The sequence below is a fragment of the Lactuca sativa genome, chromosome 1, assembly GCF_002870075.4.
Source record: "Lactuca sativa cultivar Salinas chromosome 1, Lsat_Salinas_v11, whole genome shotgun sequence".
Classification (NCBI taxonomy): domain Eukaryota; kingdom Viridiplantae; phylum Streptophyta; class Magnoliopsida; order Asterales; family Asteraceae; genus Lactuca; species Lactuca sativa.
The window spans coordinates 101,946,074-101,962,474 of NC_056623.2; the positions used below are offsets into that span (position 1 = coordinate 101,946,074).

General features: G+C 34.1%; 1 protein-coding gene and 1 long non-coding RNA gene across 5 annotated transcripts; one reads left to right on the forward strand and one right to left on the reverse strand.

The window, feature by feature from the left end:
- Positions 1-2,834: 2,834 nt before the first annotated feature.
- LOC111899434 (disease resistance protein RPV1) lies at positions 2,835-8,972 on the reverse strand. Of its 4 annotated transcripts, none has more exons than XM_042902074.1 (9): positions 8,103-8,972; positions 6,399-7,527; positions 5,968-6,291; positions 5,770-5,888; positions 4,995-5,685; positions 4,300-4,906; positions 3,640-3,704; positions 3,522-3,552; positions 2,835-3,395 (listed from the first exon to the last, which is right to left on the reverse strand). In XM_042902074.1, exons 1-7 carry the CDS (start codon positions 8,630-8,632, stop codon positions 3,667-3,669), a joined length of 3,438 nt encoding a protein of 1,145 aa, XP_042758008.1. In that variant the 5' UTR covers positions 8,633-8,972; the 3' UTR covers positions 2,835-3,395; positions 3,522-3,552; positions 3,640-3,666. The 4 variants fall into 4 exon arrangements, with proteins under 4 accessions (XP_042758008.1, XP_023751063.1, XP_023751062.1 ...); XM_023895295.2 differs by having other exon boundaries at positions 5,770-5,891; XM_023895294.2 differs by having other exon boundaries at positions 4,995-5,888.
- A 16-nt stretch (positions 8,973-8,988) lies between these two features.
- LOC122197904 (uncharacterized) lies at positions 8,989-9,880 on the forward strand. Its single transcript, XR_006191730.2, has 2 exons — positions 8,989-9,392; positions 9,528-9,880. It is a non-coding gene; the product is annotated as an uncharacterized LOC122197904 (long non-coding RNA).
- Positions 9,881-16,401: the final 6,521 nt, after the last annotated feature.

Consider the following 16,401-nt stretch of genomic DNA (forward strand, 5'->3'; position numbering starts at 1 on the left):
CATAACGAAATCTAACAATGATGTAATCAACAATTACATCTATACATTCACATGCTTGCACATGTTGTATATCACATATTTATACTCTAAAGGGAAAGTATAACCCACCTATTGTTATGGAATAGAAAACTACTTCCAACTTCTCCAAAGCTTCTCTTGAGAGGTTCCAAATCCTTCCTTGATACGACCTATAACATTCGCATACATTAAGCTTCTTACATATGTCTTAATCCATTAAGACATTACAAGTGATTTTAGACAAAAACATATTTTGGATAAAAACCCTAACTTGACTATCTTTTGTCAAAATGCTTTTCAAACTACTCCAATCAAACAACTAAACACTTAACCTAATTAGATTATAACATATAAACACCTTCTTCATCATCTCCATTCCTAGGGTTTCAAACCCTAAATTAAATCATGGAATACAACCATTAAAACTTCATATAAACCAATGGTTAAGCTCTAAAACACTAAATCAAGCATTAATACCAAGTTATCATGATGAAATCTAGCATAATAACCACAAACTCGAAATCTACCATTAAAGCTACAAAAAGCTTAAAAATGGAGAAAACAACTTCCATAAGAGTTTGAGATGAACTTTCCTAGTCCAAATAAAGTTAAGTCGACCTTTGATGTCTTTTAGAACTCAAGAGCTTCGGACCTCATCTCTCAAGGGTTTGGTGAGGAATTTTCAACAAATGAGCTCTAACTCGGAATTTATCACTAATCGAAACCGCGTCGTAACGAATACCTCATCGCGCCACAGTGGGTTAAATGATACCATGGTATTCCTTTTTCTACGTTGTGGCGACTATTCTTCATAGCAACCTATTTTTCCCCCCACGTTGTGCCACCCATATACTACACCGCATAGCCAAAGTACGTTGCCTACGACTTACGACAAAGAAAGTCCCAAATCACAGCCTCTCTCACCTCGTCGTGTAAGCGTCTCACCGCACTGTGATGAGGCTGGAAACAACATTTTCATTCCTTTTTCAATTCCTTTCAAACCCAAACTCATATCTTTCAGTTCCGTTCCATTCTTAAACCAATATAAGACATTCTTATAACTTCAGAACACAAGGCAAATGCATAGAACATATCAAAAATATTTCACAGATCTAAATATCATCAAAAGGAGCAAAATGCCCATGACATCAAAACGAAAATCCACATCATAATTATCCCAATAATCCGGTTCTAACATATCTTCACCGACGGGAATGAATAGTAGCTCATGAAGAAGCGCATATCCATTTGTCCGCTTTTAAGCAATGTCAGGACCTCCTATAGCTCCGGGGCCGATTCTCATATCAAAACCTTCGTCAAATGAACTATTGTTGCTCCGCCCCCCACTCCTTTTACTTTTTTTTAATGAGTTATTAGATTTGTAAAACAACCAATGTCTTCGGTTATGATAATGAATTTTGAACAATTTTCATAAGCAACTTTTGGAAGTCTGAGTTTGCGTTTACATATGTTGAATCAAGCTTGTAAAGGATGGGATTTCGGTTTCCGACCATGATCTCTAGCCGATCTTTGTTAGGGGGTTGTGCTCTCGCGTAACAACATTGGGAAAGAGTTGGTGACGATCGGAGCATGAAACATGGTTGGGGTAAGTCGGTGTATATGTGGATGTGTGTTTATGTGTCCCCTTCTACAGTTTGAGTTCTTCAATTTTGACTATTGTAAATAACATTGTGAGCCACATCATCTTCAATTGATTGTTTGGCACATAGAACCGATTATTTCAAGTTAAGAGGAACAAATAAACATGTCGACATAACTTTATACTCTTATAAAGCAAAAAAAAAAAAACAAAAACAAAACAAAAACAAAAACATGAGTGACCATTTAACCATTTCGAGAAAGTTTGTTGGGCATCAGTGACATTATCCTTAAATTTTAAGCATAAGACGAGATTATTAGCACAAAAACATGTCACAGTATCATCTCATGTGTAATATGCTGTGTTTTTGGCAAAAGAGATCAATATGTCTTGGTAAAAATAGATCCAACCCACTATTGGATAAATTTCAAACACAAATGTTTCGAATAACTTTTCAGGTCAACAAAACATGAAGACAAAAGGCACCTTCATTTCCATTAGAAAACATAAAAAGCAACTGAAAACAAGACTGCTTAGAATCACAGAGCTGTAGAGATGACCAAAGGCCGGATGAGCCACAATGGTACTTCCTACTAATTTACTATAATGATTTTAACCTGACTTTGGAGACAACTTGAGACGAACATATGTTTTTATGAATTATGACTGAAAATTAGTTTATTCTCAAATATGCAAATTCCAGATAATCTCTTTTTATCTTAAGTAGAAGACACAAGAACAGTAACAATCAAAAGGGCATACCTTTATATGTCTTTTTTCTTTTTAAAAACTCAGTCTCATTCATATATCTCGCTAGCATAATCATCCTCCTCAGAAATGCTAGGAGTTGTGAGAACTTATATTGTCCCTTACGCTCACATTAATTATTGATAGTTAAGATTTCTTAAGTGTGCTAATGCTTCAATTTCTTCTAATTTGGATATGATACATTCTTTTAAATTGGCCCCAAGGTGGTTCTGAAATATTGTAACTCTTTGTATTTCATTCCATCGATGAAAACATTTTGCAGACAAGCTTGAAACAATTAAGTTTTGCTGTTATTTATTTATGTGATGAGAAAAGGACATGATCTCAATGATACAAAAATATCTTAGGGGCCTTCAGGTACACCAGATAGTCTATGAGATAATGCTCTAAAGTGAACTTGGTCATCTCATGAGAGAAAAAAAACTAAATATTTGACAATGATTTCACATAATCAAAACATGAATTATTTATCATAATAACACTATCACAACAAGTTATGGATGCAGTGTGTGGGGATTTTAGCATATCAGTTTAGTTACTCTTAAACTGCAAATTGGTTGTGATGATATCTGTTGGGTACAAAAAGCATCATATAAAATATTTATCGAAAGAGGCATATAACTTTATAGCGAGCATCTTTGTCATTTAGATTGAAGATGTTATCTTCCCAAAAGAAATCGCTGTATAGGGAGCATTTTATTATATTATTAGCTTTAAACCAGAGACATCTCCACTAGTGACTTCCATGATTTGTAATTAACTCAAGGCATCTTCTCCCATTTTTTCATCATCTTACACCTCTTGATTTTTTTCAAACTCCATAATTCTCCACCAATACCTCTTTCAGAACTTGATCATCCCATCTATTTCTGGGTTGGATAGATGTGGTGATCCCACACCTCCTTTTCAACAATATGATTATCAGCTTCAGAACAGTTGAGATTAAAATCTTCAACGATCCAAGCAACCATATGTTTCTTGACCATGACCATGACCATGACCAATTCAGCTGTTGAAATATAGATAATCAAAACAAAACATGTTACATACAAGCAGTACAAATATTTCAGCGAGTTGCCTTAACGCAATATAGAAGAAGAAAAAAGACTGAAGTATAATTAGCTTTAAAGTTCACCTTTTGGCTCTTCCAAACTTTTTGCAGGTTCCTGTAACAAATATCAAGAGTTTTCAACTTTAATGATTCAAAGTGTGTGACCAAGTATATAGAAAGTTCTAGGTGTGAAAAAGTATACCTCACATGTGTGATCACATATGTCGGACTATCTTTGGGATAAAGCTCTAAAGCAACCTTTCTTTTCTGATGATTGATGAAAACAGATAAGAATTAATACATTAACTACTATTCACATAAATCCACTTAGACAAAGCAGTTGTATTGGGTCTTGTTCTAGATCTGATCAGGTATATTTATGTGATTCGGTATATCATAAAACTTGATTAAGGGAACCAACCAATCGATCCATTTAGACAGATCCGTCCGGTCGATTCGTTGAACATAAACTTTGAATTTTATTTTTCATATCCTACAAAAAGAAACTTTTTTTTTTTTTGGAATTCAATAAACTAATAATAAACAGGTAGACTTTGGTCATGATCAATATATTAAAAATAATTAGGTTAATGATCAATCTATTTAATAGTTCAGATCATTTTGGTACTAGATCCAGTTCAACCGAATTCATGGACAACCTATTCGTAGCATATATATATTGGTAGTGGATATTGCTGTTATGTAAGGAGAAAAGTATTCCTCCTTGAATAAAATCCAGGTCTGATATTAGTAAACAATGTTGGTTGTATAATGTTCTTGGTTACAAATACTACTATACTAGATAATAAGTAATACATAAGAGACAACAAAATACTATCTAATAAGAATATATAATATTTACCTTTATATCTGGGGCTGTCTTTTTTTACAACATCACGATAAAATGGAACCATTCCAGTGCCACCATGCCACAGATGTCGCCTGCTGCTTAGGTAGTATTCTCCTGTTGTTGCTTGAAAAGAAGAGAGATCTCCACCAATGATGTGATTCCATGACTTATAATAACCCAACACATCTTCTTCTTCTTCTTCATCCTTATTTCCATCATCAAACACAAAACTCACCCCACACTCCTCTGTAAGTTGTTCTACTTCTTCTGTTACAGTAGTAATAGTAACCTGATCTCCACCTTCCATTTCATTCATCCCAAACATCCAGTGGCTTAACAATATCACACACCCTTCACCTACATTGACTCTGTAAACATAATGATTGTATATCCAGGTGCAGTTCTTCGTTAGATTACTAATTGTGATCATTGGCAAAAGTATGAACTGGTCATATGGAAATGGAAACGTGTACACGTAGCAGAAGTTCAATCCTCTAAGATTGTTAGGAGATGATGGGATAGTAAATGACAGTGATGGCCCCTTGCTTCTACAACTAATCCAATTCGGCATCTCTTTTCCCCCATAAATGGTGCTGAATATTCCAAATTCATAATACATCTGCAAAACACAACCACCTTAATTAGTCACTATAATATATATACAAAAGCACACACACACACACACACATAGCTAACAAGATCCAAACCTGGATTTCAGATTCCTCTGATCCTCTACCCCGAAAATAAGTTCCTACACGCATTATGTTAAGGAAATCTAGATTAGTCCAGCCCAAACTACATAATACCTTTTCTTCAACACCAACCATTGGTTGGATTTTAACCATGCCTTGAATTTCAATTGACGAAAGTGCTAAATGATCTGAAAGCATCGACAACTTGAGTGGTAACATTTTTAAATCAAAAACAACTTTTCTTAGCAAAGTTTTAGAGCTAAAACCGAGGTCCAACTCTTTTATTGTATATGGAGGATGCTCCACTGATGTTAACAATTTGCACTCACTCATACTAAGCATCTCAAGTATAGGAAGACTTCTCACACAATTAGGAAGGGAAACTATAGGATTGCCATCTAAATTTAAATCCTTCAACATAAATAGCCAACTGAAGTCCAGGGGAAAGGATTCAGTGGAAAAATTATTATTTGCAAGTGACAACCTTACTAAAGAGCTCGGTAGAGAAACCGCAAAGAACTTCAAATCACTTGGTATAGCTTCCACAACGGAGGAGGAAGAGGATTTAGCCTTGACTATTTCTCGTGAATCCATATCCATAATCTCCATTTGAGATTCACCGAGATTACAACCCTCTAGCAATACTGTTGTAACCTTCTTTAGCATATTTATCGTTTTTGGAAGTTTTTCAAGGTTGTTGCAGTAGCTGAGATCAATGAGGAAGAGTTCAACACATGCTTCGATTGATTCACAAACCACAAGCAAACCAATGCAATTTGTAACTATTAACCTCTCAAGTGCCGGGAGTTCCTCAAAGCCTCCCAAACTACGAAGCTCTTCACAAAAACTTAAATTAAGAATCTTTAATGATCCAAGCAACCTTTTGTCTTTTAAGCATGATTCAGTCAACTGCTGAAATGGGAATAAGTTAGAGTATTAGTACATTTATCAACTTGGCATTGAAAAATAATAGATGCTGATAAGTTACCTTTTGCCTCTTCTCGGCTCTTTGTGGATTACTATCATAAATGCCAAATGATTCAATATTGCTATATGACATGTCGAGAACAACCAGATTTTCCATCGGGTAGTCTAAAGGCAAAGAATTTAAAGGGAACCCATGCATGCACAACCATCTCAGTTCTTCTGGAAAATTCTCGTAAGACCCACTGATATTCAGATAATTGAGTTGGAGTAGCCTCAAGTTATCCATGTTACTCAATGCATCTGTTTTCAGCACAAACGATGCACGCAACGTCTCTTTCTCAAGCATTCTCATGTCAAGTGCAAGGCCTAGAAGATTTCCCTTATCCTAAGATAAAAAAAATGTCAAAAGAAAAATTAAAATGCTAGACAAGGCGTCTTAAAAATACTTTAAAAAATAAAAAATACTTTAAACATGCATACAGGGCCTCTTACCTTTTTTTGTTTCAACACTTTGAATGACTCCTCATGACACCACAATCGACTTCGCTTCCATGGCTTGTTAGGCGATTCTTGATGTACTATGAATCTTCCTGTCTCTTGAAGCAACTGATGCATCTTGAATTCATTATTCCATCCGATACTAAGAAGGCATCTATCAATGAGATTCGGGATCCCAGATCTTGTGTTCATACGACATGCCGTTAATATTGTTTCAGTAATATCTCTATCCATCCCAACAAAAAAACATGCAATATGCTTAAACAAATCCTGATCATTTTTGGATGGCAAAGAGTCAAAGCTCATTCTCAATACATTTCTTATACGAGAACTGATTTCTTTCTTTAGCCCTTCTATGCACCCTTCCCAATAAGCTACATCTCGATTATGTAGTAACTTACCCAAAACTTCAAGAGCCAACGGATGTCCTTCACAATACTTCACAAGCTTTTCTAATACCTCTTCATAACCAACCTTGGGATCGTTGCACATGAATGCATGAAAACACAAAAGATTTTGTGATTCATTCTCACATAAGCCTTCAAGCAAGTGCTTTGCATGCATGGGCTTACCAACTGTTTTGAATAGTGCACAACTCTCTGTTACCCAAGCGTCTTTGGTTGTTATTATGATTTTGCTTCCTGGATGAAAAGGTTTGCTTCCAAGTAATGCGTCCAACTGGTCGAGACTATCAATATCATCAAGTACTATAAAGACCTTTTTACGAGCGACTGCATTCTCTATCTTTAAGGTGTATATAGGAACATCATGAACTTGAATCGAACTTTTCTTTGAAATGCCATCACAGAGTTGTTTTTGTAAATCAAGCAATCCATTAAATTTTTCACCACACCTCCTACTGATATCTTCAATAAAGCTACTTGTGTCGAATTCATGAGAATGTAATGCATAAACATATTTGGCTAAAGACGTCTTCCCGATCCCACCCATACCCAAAATAGTGAGAACGTATGTCGTATGTAAGGATGCATCTTTCAACCATGAAGTGACAAATTTGATGGAAGTGTCCATCCCAAAAAGTTGTTGCAAAGGAATCCTTGAGGATATACATAATCTACGGTAGATGTCTTTAACAATTTCTTCAATGAACTCAGTCTCTGGCCTGAAACATTATTTTAATAAGAACTACAAAACTAACAAACCGGATTCAGAGATTCAATTTACCCAAAGACCCACGTAAAAATTATATTATATTAAGCTATTATGTTTAACTAATTTTTTTCGCATCAAAAGTATATTATATTTTCAGTTCTAACCATGTAACCATCTAATGAATGAGGTCATAATTTGTATGTATAATAAGATCAGAGCAAACAATGTAGAAAATAGTAAGTACATTGCTACTGTGGGTAAAAACTGAAGTACATTGCCAGTAAATCCCCCATATTGGTAAAAACAGGAAAAGTATGTTGCTATATCCCAAAATTTGCCCAATATAACTGCAAAAAGTTATCAGGATGTATAATCTTATGTATACGGATTAATTGGATCACATTATTGTAAAGTTCGATCTAAATTTAGGCGTCTTCTTTATCCAACTTAAACATATTTAGTTTATGTCTTTTTGATGATTCTAAAGAAGCTTATTGAAATACACAAAGAAAAGATAATATTGATTTTTCATTATGCTAATCAAACAAAATTGGAGTATGGAAATATAGGCAAGAAAGTGGTTACCTGCCATTTGCATTCTCCCCTTTTAAATTAGAAACTTCAGTAAGTGCTTTAATCCATCGGTCAATCTTTTGAGCCAAATGACTTCTTTTATTTTCATTTATCTCTGCCTCCATCTTCACTTTGTGTTCAGCCATTGAAAGTCCAAAGGTACTTTCTTGTTTTCTAATATGGGTGGGCTCCACATGATAGAAGATAGGGATAACAATTTGGTTGGATGTCATTCGTTGCTCAAGGATGAGCACCAATTCATCAAGGCACCATGAAGAATTAGCATAATTCTGGGACAACACAATAATAGAAGCCCTAGATGCTTTAACTGCACTCTCCAATTCCGGTTTCAGATCTCCTCCGGTTTCAATCTCTTCATCATCTAAAAAGGTGGAGATATTGGCATCAAGGAGGGCCTTATGGAGATGATCAGTGAAACCATATCGAGTATCAACACCCCGAAAACTTAAGAATACATCATATTTATGATCTTTAGAAGATGAAGAAGATGATAGTTCGATATATTCAGAAAGAACAACCATTATGGGTGATGGGAAGGGATGAGCAACTTGAGACGAGACTACAATCACGTTAAGTAAGTAGTCGCTTATATATAGGAATCCAAAGTCAACTACTTTTGATAAAAGTCATATCTTTGTTGACTTTTCTTGTAAACAAAAGAGTCATACATTGTGGACTTTTCTTCTAATTATAATAACTATTTTTTTCAGACCCGAATATGTAAAAAGATAATGCTTGAATCTTTATTCCTGTCCACAGATTTCGATCAAGTACTTTAATAAGTATAAAACTACAAAAATCGGGAGTGTGGATGTCACTTTTTATGGATAAGGTGCACTAGTTTCATTTTTAGCATTATCATCCCTAAAACATAGTTTCAGTTTGTTTAGTACCTATAACAATCAAAACTGATGTGCTTGATATCATTCATATTTTCTTTAACAACTCATCAATGGATATTAAAGCTCAAAGAAAGGAGAAGATTGAAGTTTGAACAACATACAAAAAAACTCTGAATAAATATTTCATAAGTAAAATGATATGAAAAGTGAGGGTCCTGTTATGAAGCTTATGGGATTTGGATCGTGAAATTCAATTGGGAAAGAGCGAAGAAACAAACCGAAAGCGATTATAAAATATTTATTCTGAGTTTTTTTGAATCGCAACATAACATACCAAAAACCAAATCGCTAAAAAGAAATTCAGAATCCGATTGTGAAATTGGATGGGAAGACAAGAAACAAACCGAAAGCGATTATGGTGTCAACCCATCTAGTTCTGGTACGAAGCCCTCTATCTCTATGTCACCGGAAACCGATTGCATTGTCTCTTCCATGACAAATCAGAGCTCTGATACTTGTTTTTTGTTAATAATTAATAAAGAATGTTTGCATTATTGTTTTGGGACAACGACAGTCAGATGGAGAGGACAGTAAGCTAGTAGCAAAACAGAGGAGGGCGATGGTGGAGAAGTCATGTTGGAAAGAAACGGAGGAGGAGGGCGCTGGGGCTTGCGGTGGTCAACGAGGAGTGAAACAGTGGACCAGTGGTAGGAGTTGCAGAAGTGGAGGGATTAAAACGCGATTAAATTTTTTTTAGGAATGGAGACAAAAAGTTAAAATTGTTGGATTATTCATAAAGGTATTCAACTTAAGGGAGGAATTTTTTAATTTATTTTTGGATAAATGAATTATTGTTTAAATATCATTGTTAATAAAACAAAACCAAGTCCAAAAAAAAAAAAAAACACAAAGTAATAAAACACGATATTTTTTTTTATGCATTGCATGAAAATAAATTTTGAATATGCTTGCAATGAATAAAGTAAATTGGTTTGGAAAATGGTTTGTGGGTCCTTATTTTGTACCGAATAATCTCATATCTTGGACAATCTATCAATGAAAGATTTTCATTGTCTAACAGGGTTTGGTTTGAACAGATATATTGGATAGGGTATTTTTATAAGTTTGGAGATTCTACGTGGTGCAAATGTGCAATCTTGGTGTGTAATGAAGCTATATCAGTTTAGTGTCTATTATGATTATGTTCAATTGTAAGGGTTTTTATGTTAAAGTTTGCATGGGTTTATATGGGGTTGTTTAGTTCGGGTTGTGTTAGGTCGGATCATTAAGCGTGTGTGTATTAGGTGCTATTTGTTCATTCGAAGCAAAAATTCTTGAAGTACGTGGACCATATCTACAACCCCCTGCAACAGATGAGGTGGACCAAACGACTGCAGCCTGTTTGTTTTTTTAACATCTACAGGTTGCTGTAAAAAATGAAATTTAAATAAACTGATTTTACAAACTTAAATGTAAATCAAATTTTATACTCCAAAGTCAAAGCATCAACAATTAAGGTCTTTTTTCATCTCCTCGTGAACAATAACATACAAAGTAACAATAACAAGTTTACATCTAATTAAACATCAAGCCACATATCATTCATTACTAACAGTCTACTTTCAACTAACAATGACCAAGTTTAAACCTAATTAAACATCAAACAATACCATTAGATTAATAGCAACATACTTTCAACTTGAATTAAAAAACTAGCAATAATAAGCAAAAAAAAAAAAAAAAAAAAAAAAAAAAAACGAGGCTGCTTAGATTGATGTATTATTCTAATTAATTAGAATAATGTAAAATGCTAGCAACAAATGCACATATAGACAAATTACTGATCCGGACCCTATTGCAATAATTCATTTGATGGTGTTTCGCAAAACTGTTTCTAAAACCAAAATCACCTAACCATCTCCAAGTATCATCAAATTATTGTGTGATTAACTGATTTTGATTTAGAAGTAGGAATAATCAGATTATTAATTATGATAATTTTATCCTAAAAGTAAAATTACCTAATGTATTTGACCAAAACGATTATGCCACAAAATGGCATTGGAAGTGAGAGTAGAACTTGTTACAAAAGAATGAGAGTCATTAAAAGACTTGAATACAAATACACTATAAGACAATTTAGTACTAAACTCAATAGGATCAAGGGCATCAAGATCATTTATTCTTTTGCCAATCATTCCAAGAGCAAGATTATGCTTCTGCGAAGGGTCCTGCAAAAGACATGTGTCATCAGTGAAAAGAGTGAAGGTTTGCAAATGAGATGATAATTTGGAAACTAAAATCAAACTATACTTCAAATCTTGAACATATAGAACTCCATGTAAAATGAGAGAATCATGTAATTTGACATCGCCAAAGAATGAAACTGAAGTGTGATGACCATTAGGCATGCCAATCGAATAAGTGATATAGTTGAAGTTTAGAAGAGGATTTATAGACTTTGAGAACAAAATTCTTAAATAAAAAAGAATTAGTATCAGGATTCATTGATTTTTCACAAATGGAAGAATTGACTTGGCTGGTGTTTGGTTGCATAGGGTGATTGTTGAGCATTTGCATAGTTGTTGAAACTTCTCTTGACTGATAGACCCAGAAGTATTTGTGATCACATTTTGAGTATGGGATTTGGTTCTACTTTTCTTTTCTTTATGAATTTGAAGGTGGATGGAAATTGCGAGTTTTCTTATGGTGAGCACATGTAAGAGATTTATTTGAAGAACAAAATTGTGAGTCTGTAGTAGCACCCATAGCAATTGCATCATTGTTGATTGCAGGTGAAGTATGAATATCTCGTTGTCTTTCTTCTTGGATGATCAATGAATAAGTAGTGGACAAACATGGCAAAGGATTCATCATCAAGATTTGACCTCTTGTAATTTTGTAAGATTCATTCAATCCCATAAGTAATCGAATGAGTCTTTGATCTTCGAGATATTTTTGGATTTTACCAGAAGCACCACAAGAACAAGTACGAATCTCTTAAACAACATGTAATTCATCCCATATTTTTGTTAATTTGGTAAAGTAGGTTGAGAATTCATCAGAATTTTGAGAAATAGAATACAACTGTTGTTTGATAAATGAGAGCACTGTTTAATTGTTCATACCTCTATGTGACTCAGACCAAATTTCTTTTGCAGTTTGGAGAAATAGAACTCTCTGCGATTTCCTTGTGAAGAGAGTTGAGAAACCAACTAATCACCATAGAATTAACACGAGGCCACTTTGGAAACATAGGGGAATTTTCTGATGGTGGAGGAAGAGATCCATCAACAAATTGAAGCTTGTTCTTTGCTGATAGAGACAAAACCATAGATCGTTTCCATGTAGAAAATCTAACTCCAGTGAAAACGATAGAAACAAGAACAACACTAGAGAGAGAGAGGGAGAGAGAGAAAGAGAGAGGGAGGGAGGGAGAGAGAGAGAGAGAGAGACCATATTTACTATTAATAAATCATTAAATTAATAGGAAAATATATATAAAAAAAAGTATCAGAAAGGCATGTTAGTCTTTTCAGTTTATTGAATGACCAAAACCACAATCAAAGGTTCTCAAAAGAAGTACCAATCCAAAAAAGTCAGGGTTTGGATTAAAACCCGAAAAAAATGCATATCATGAGGATCAGTTTTGCAGTTTTGTCTAAATTAAATTATATTGTTTACATTTTTATAAAGCGACTGCTAATTTGGTAATAAACCAATTATGAAAATTTATTTTTGCTGCAAAATTGTTTTTTTAACATCTTCATAAAAAAATTTAAGAAATCCAATATTGTGAAATTGTTCATAACCAAAATTATATTTTTTGTTACAAAAAAATTATTTGTTGTAGGTACCTTCAAAAAACAACTTAATGTTAAAAAAGAAAAAATCAATTCATTGATCTACTTAACATTTTTTGAAAATAATATTGTCTAAAATAGTGTCTACGGGTCAATTTCATTCGGAAAGTTCAAATCTCACCGTGGACCCACTACAAGATTGGTCATATGTGTAACGACCCAAAGAGTCACCGGGTCAATTTCTTAACGATGTAAGTCTTCCGTTATATAAGATTAAGTAGTACATATTTTTCATGTCACATTATAAGCTTATTATATAATAACATGATCAAAAAGAGATTAATTACGATTTAAAAGATTTAGTTAATATTTAAATTATTATCTAGGATTTAATTAGTAATTGAAAAAAAAAATTAAGGATGGTTATTATATTTTTTATTTAAATCCAATTAAACGATTGTAAAAGAAAAAGAGGAAATCATATGGTTAGGGTCATTATTAAAAGAAGTATTCAAGATAAGGGTATCTAATTGTAAATTACAATTCAATTGGTGAATTGAATTATCTACGTAACTCATGATTGCATATTAGTTTTAAATAACCCTACGGAGGTTAAGGAAACTGCCGCAACCTATCTGTTCTTCTTTGTTTCCGTTACCATATCGATTCGCATACTTCCCCTACACCCCAAATACACCGATCAAACCCCCTCCTTGGGACTGCCATATTTGCGTCGACCAGAGGAAAAAATAGGGAGAAAAGCAAGTGTGAACGAGATAGTAAAACAAAAGAGAGTGAAACTAGAGAAAAGGGAAGTTCGAGAGTGTGGTTATCTTTGGGACGTGATCAGGTCCTTCGAGAGTGGAAGAAGAGAACCGCCAACTGGTAATTTTTATCCTATCGCCTTTCCTTGTGAATTCGACTACATGTGGTCTTCCCGTTTTTCTTCATTTCCCTGTTTATAAAACTTACTGTTGATTTTATTTTGATCCAATCAAATCTATTTTCTAAACTCAAATACAGATCACCTACATGTAATAATCGAAGTGTTTCCATGGTTTTATCTTCCCTTAGCCTTAAGGAATCACGAAATATTGAGGCTACTAATTTAGTGCACCAAGTTCCCTTTACTTTGTTGCCTGCAAGTTTGTTACTTTAATAATCCCTTTCTCTTGATTTACTATGATGCCCCACTCCATCTTTTGCTAGTCACAAGGAAATGATATGTAATTAACGTAGGTGAGTTGTGGCTTCATACGAATCGTACTCAGGCATAATACATATGTAGGCTACTGGTGCAGTGGTGCTATGCAATTATGATAAGAATTGTAATGGTTTATATACTTGTGATTGATAAAAACTAAACGAATCGGTAAGCCATGGTCATCATGGATTCTTAGTCAACAAGTGAGTTGGAGCCATTCAATTAAAGACCATTTAGACGATATTATACTTATTTCTTTTACTTGTTTCCATCGTGCATTAGGGATTAAAACACCAAACAAGACAAGATTATTAAAAGCATGTTGAACATCAATTAGGAAATTCTACTTTATGATCTCATAAATGTAGTAAGATTATGAAATAATGGTTATTAAGGTGTAAACGTTATTAATTTTCTATTGCTTTTTATTCTAAGTATTTGGTTTATTAATATTAGTTATGTAAATTAATAAACTGGAAATATGAGTATATTTACATATACTATATATGTTTAGGTTCTTGACGACATAACAAAATTACGAGGTGATGGCTAGGACAACCATATATATCGAAAAAGATATGGTGAGTCAATAGACTTTTCATAAACCTTGTACATAAACGAAAACTACTTTCTGGAAACGGCTCGATTAGTCAAATTAAAATCTTATTAATTGTTGTTTATACCTATATGTGCAGTATATGTCATTGTTTTGTCTTCTGTGACATTTGCATGCTTAGTAAATTTGGTTGATATGCCTATGTACTTGATATGATTAATTGCAACTATGATATGCTATATGAAATGACGGCTGATATTTGACTATCTTCGTGGTATAAATGTTATGAATCTTGATTATGATAATACGAATATTGCATGCTTGTACTTGATCTACGATTGATTATGCGGGGTTATGCGTAGAGGGCAAAGGGTAGAACTTAGCACTTAGCATGAAACCCTATCCGGATACCTTCGAGCCTGGTTGGTTGAAAAATACCTCCTAGGAAAAGCGCTTAAGCCATTTATGAGTTGCTCGGTCTTTCTAGATGCCCGTGCGACACATGGGACGCGTACACTTTAGTGTTTGTGGGGACTAGAGTGATGTTGGCAATTCGAACGAGGCTTGTACAAGCATCACGTAGGTGTTGGGAGGTGACGGACGAATGCCACCGCTTGTACCAACACCAGAACGACACCACGATGTAATTGTACATTGTATAGTCGGAGTAGTGAAAGTGGAGTCTTGGGGTCGGTGTGACGGGTGGGAGTCGCGAACCACCTAAAGCATTTGGCTGGCCAAGCACACAAGTAGCGAACAGGTTTTTCCCTTGGGGTTAGGTATTACTATGAGACTACCTACGCCTATACGATTATGATAGATTCCTTTGATATGATGATGTACGATTATGATATGATTATGCATGAAATATGATTGATGTTACACTAATGAATGGTATGTAAATGGATGATACAAAAATTGAATGATTGAATTTTATGCGAGGGATGATTGATTATTGATTGACATGTCATTTTTGTTTATATGATCATAATTTGAATGATTGACCCGTTAGGGGATGGTATGTTTTCCCTTTGGTTGTGTACAAACTTCTATGGGCTCACGAAGCATTTGCTGACACTTGTTTCTTTGCTTTGTGCCTTTACGATTAGTACAAGTAGCTTAGGAGCTTGGCTTGGTGAGATGGGTCACTTTTGGGTAGTTTATCCTTAAAATAAAGATGCCACTTGGAAACATTATTTAATTTTGAAACTTATGCTTCCGCTACAATTAAATACTTTTGATATTTTGGTTTTGAATTGAATGTAACGTTGTGGTTAGAAAGGTTTTTGAAATAAACAATGTTTACAGTCTTCCGATGCATTTTTCGTTAAAAGATTTTAAAAATAAATAAAACAAATTTGGGTGAAAAATCATGACGTTACAATATGAAAGTCATTTTGTTAAAAATACGTACTCCCCCATTTTAACTATGTATTTTTTTTGCATATAAACAGCAGGATAACATTAGACAAATATAATACTCAATCATATCAGATCTAAGGACCATCTTAAATGTTGTAATTTTTAAGCATCTATTGCCAGGTTGTATCTCCTTTATACAGAATGGTTTGGATGTCAAAAAGTATACCTCACACATGTCGCCAAGTGTGTGGGACTTTCTTCGGGATAAAGCTCTAAAATCGAGGTCCTATTTACGTTTACACTAGGACATGTAATTTTATTAATTCAATTTAGATCTCATCAGATATATTCATGTGATCCAACTTACCCAGCAAATCGACCCATTTAGACAGATCAATGATTGGCTCAATCATCATATATCTCCAATATGTTTTTTGCACACAAAAAATAGATAAAAAGTAGTACACAAGAAAACAATAAAAAAAAACAAAAGAAAATACTCAATGAAGATACGTTGATGATG

What these genes read in the sequence shown, in the direction of transcription:
- LOC111899434 (XM_023895293.2), bottom strand. Translation starts at nt 8,632, where the DNA reads ATGGTTGTTCTTTCTGAATATATCGAACTATCATCTTCTTCATCTTCT. An exon ending in GGGGAGAATGCAAATGGCAG is followed by an intron (nt 7,528 to 8,102) that starts GTAACCACTTTC and finishes ATAATGTTTCAG; the next exon opens with GCCAGAGACTGAGTTCATTG. An exon ending in AGACAGCCCCAGATATAAAG is followed by an intron (nt 3,705 to 4,299) that starts GTAAATATTATA and finishes ATCAATCATCAG; the next exon opens with AAAAGAAAGGTTGCTTTAGA.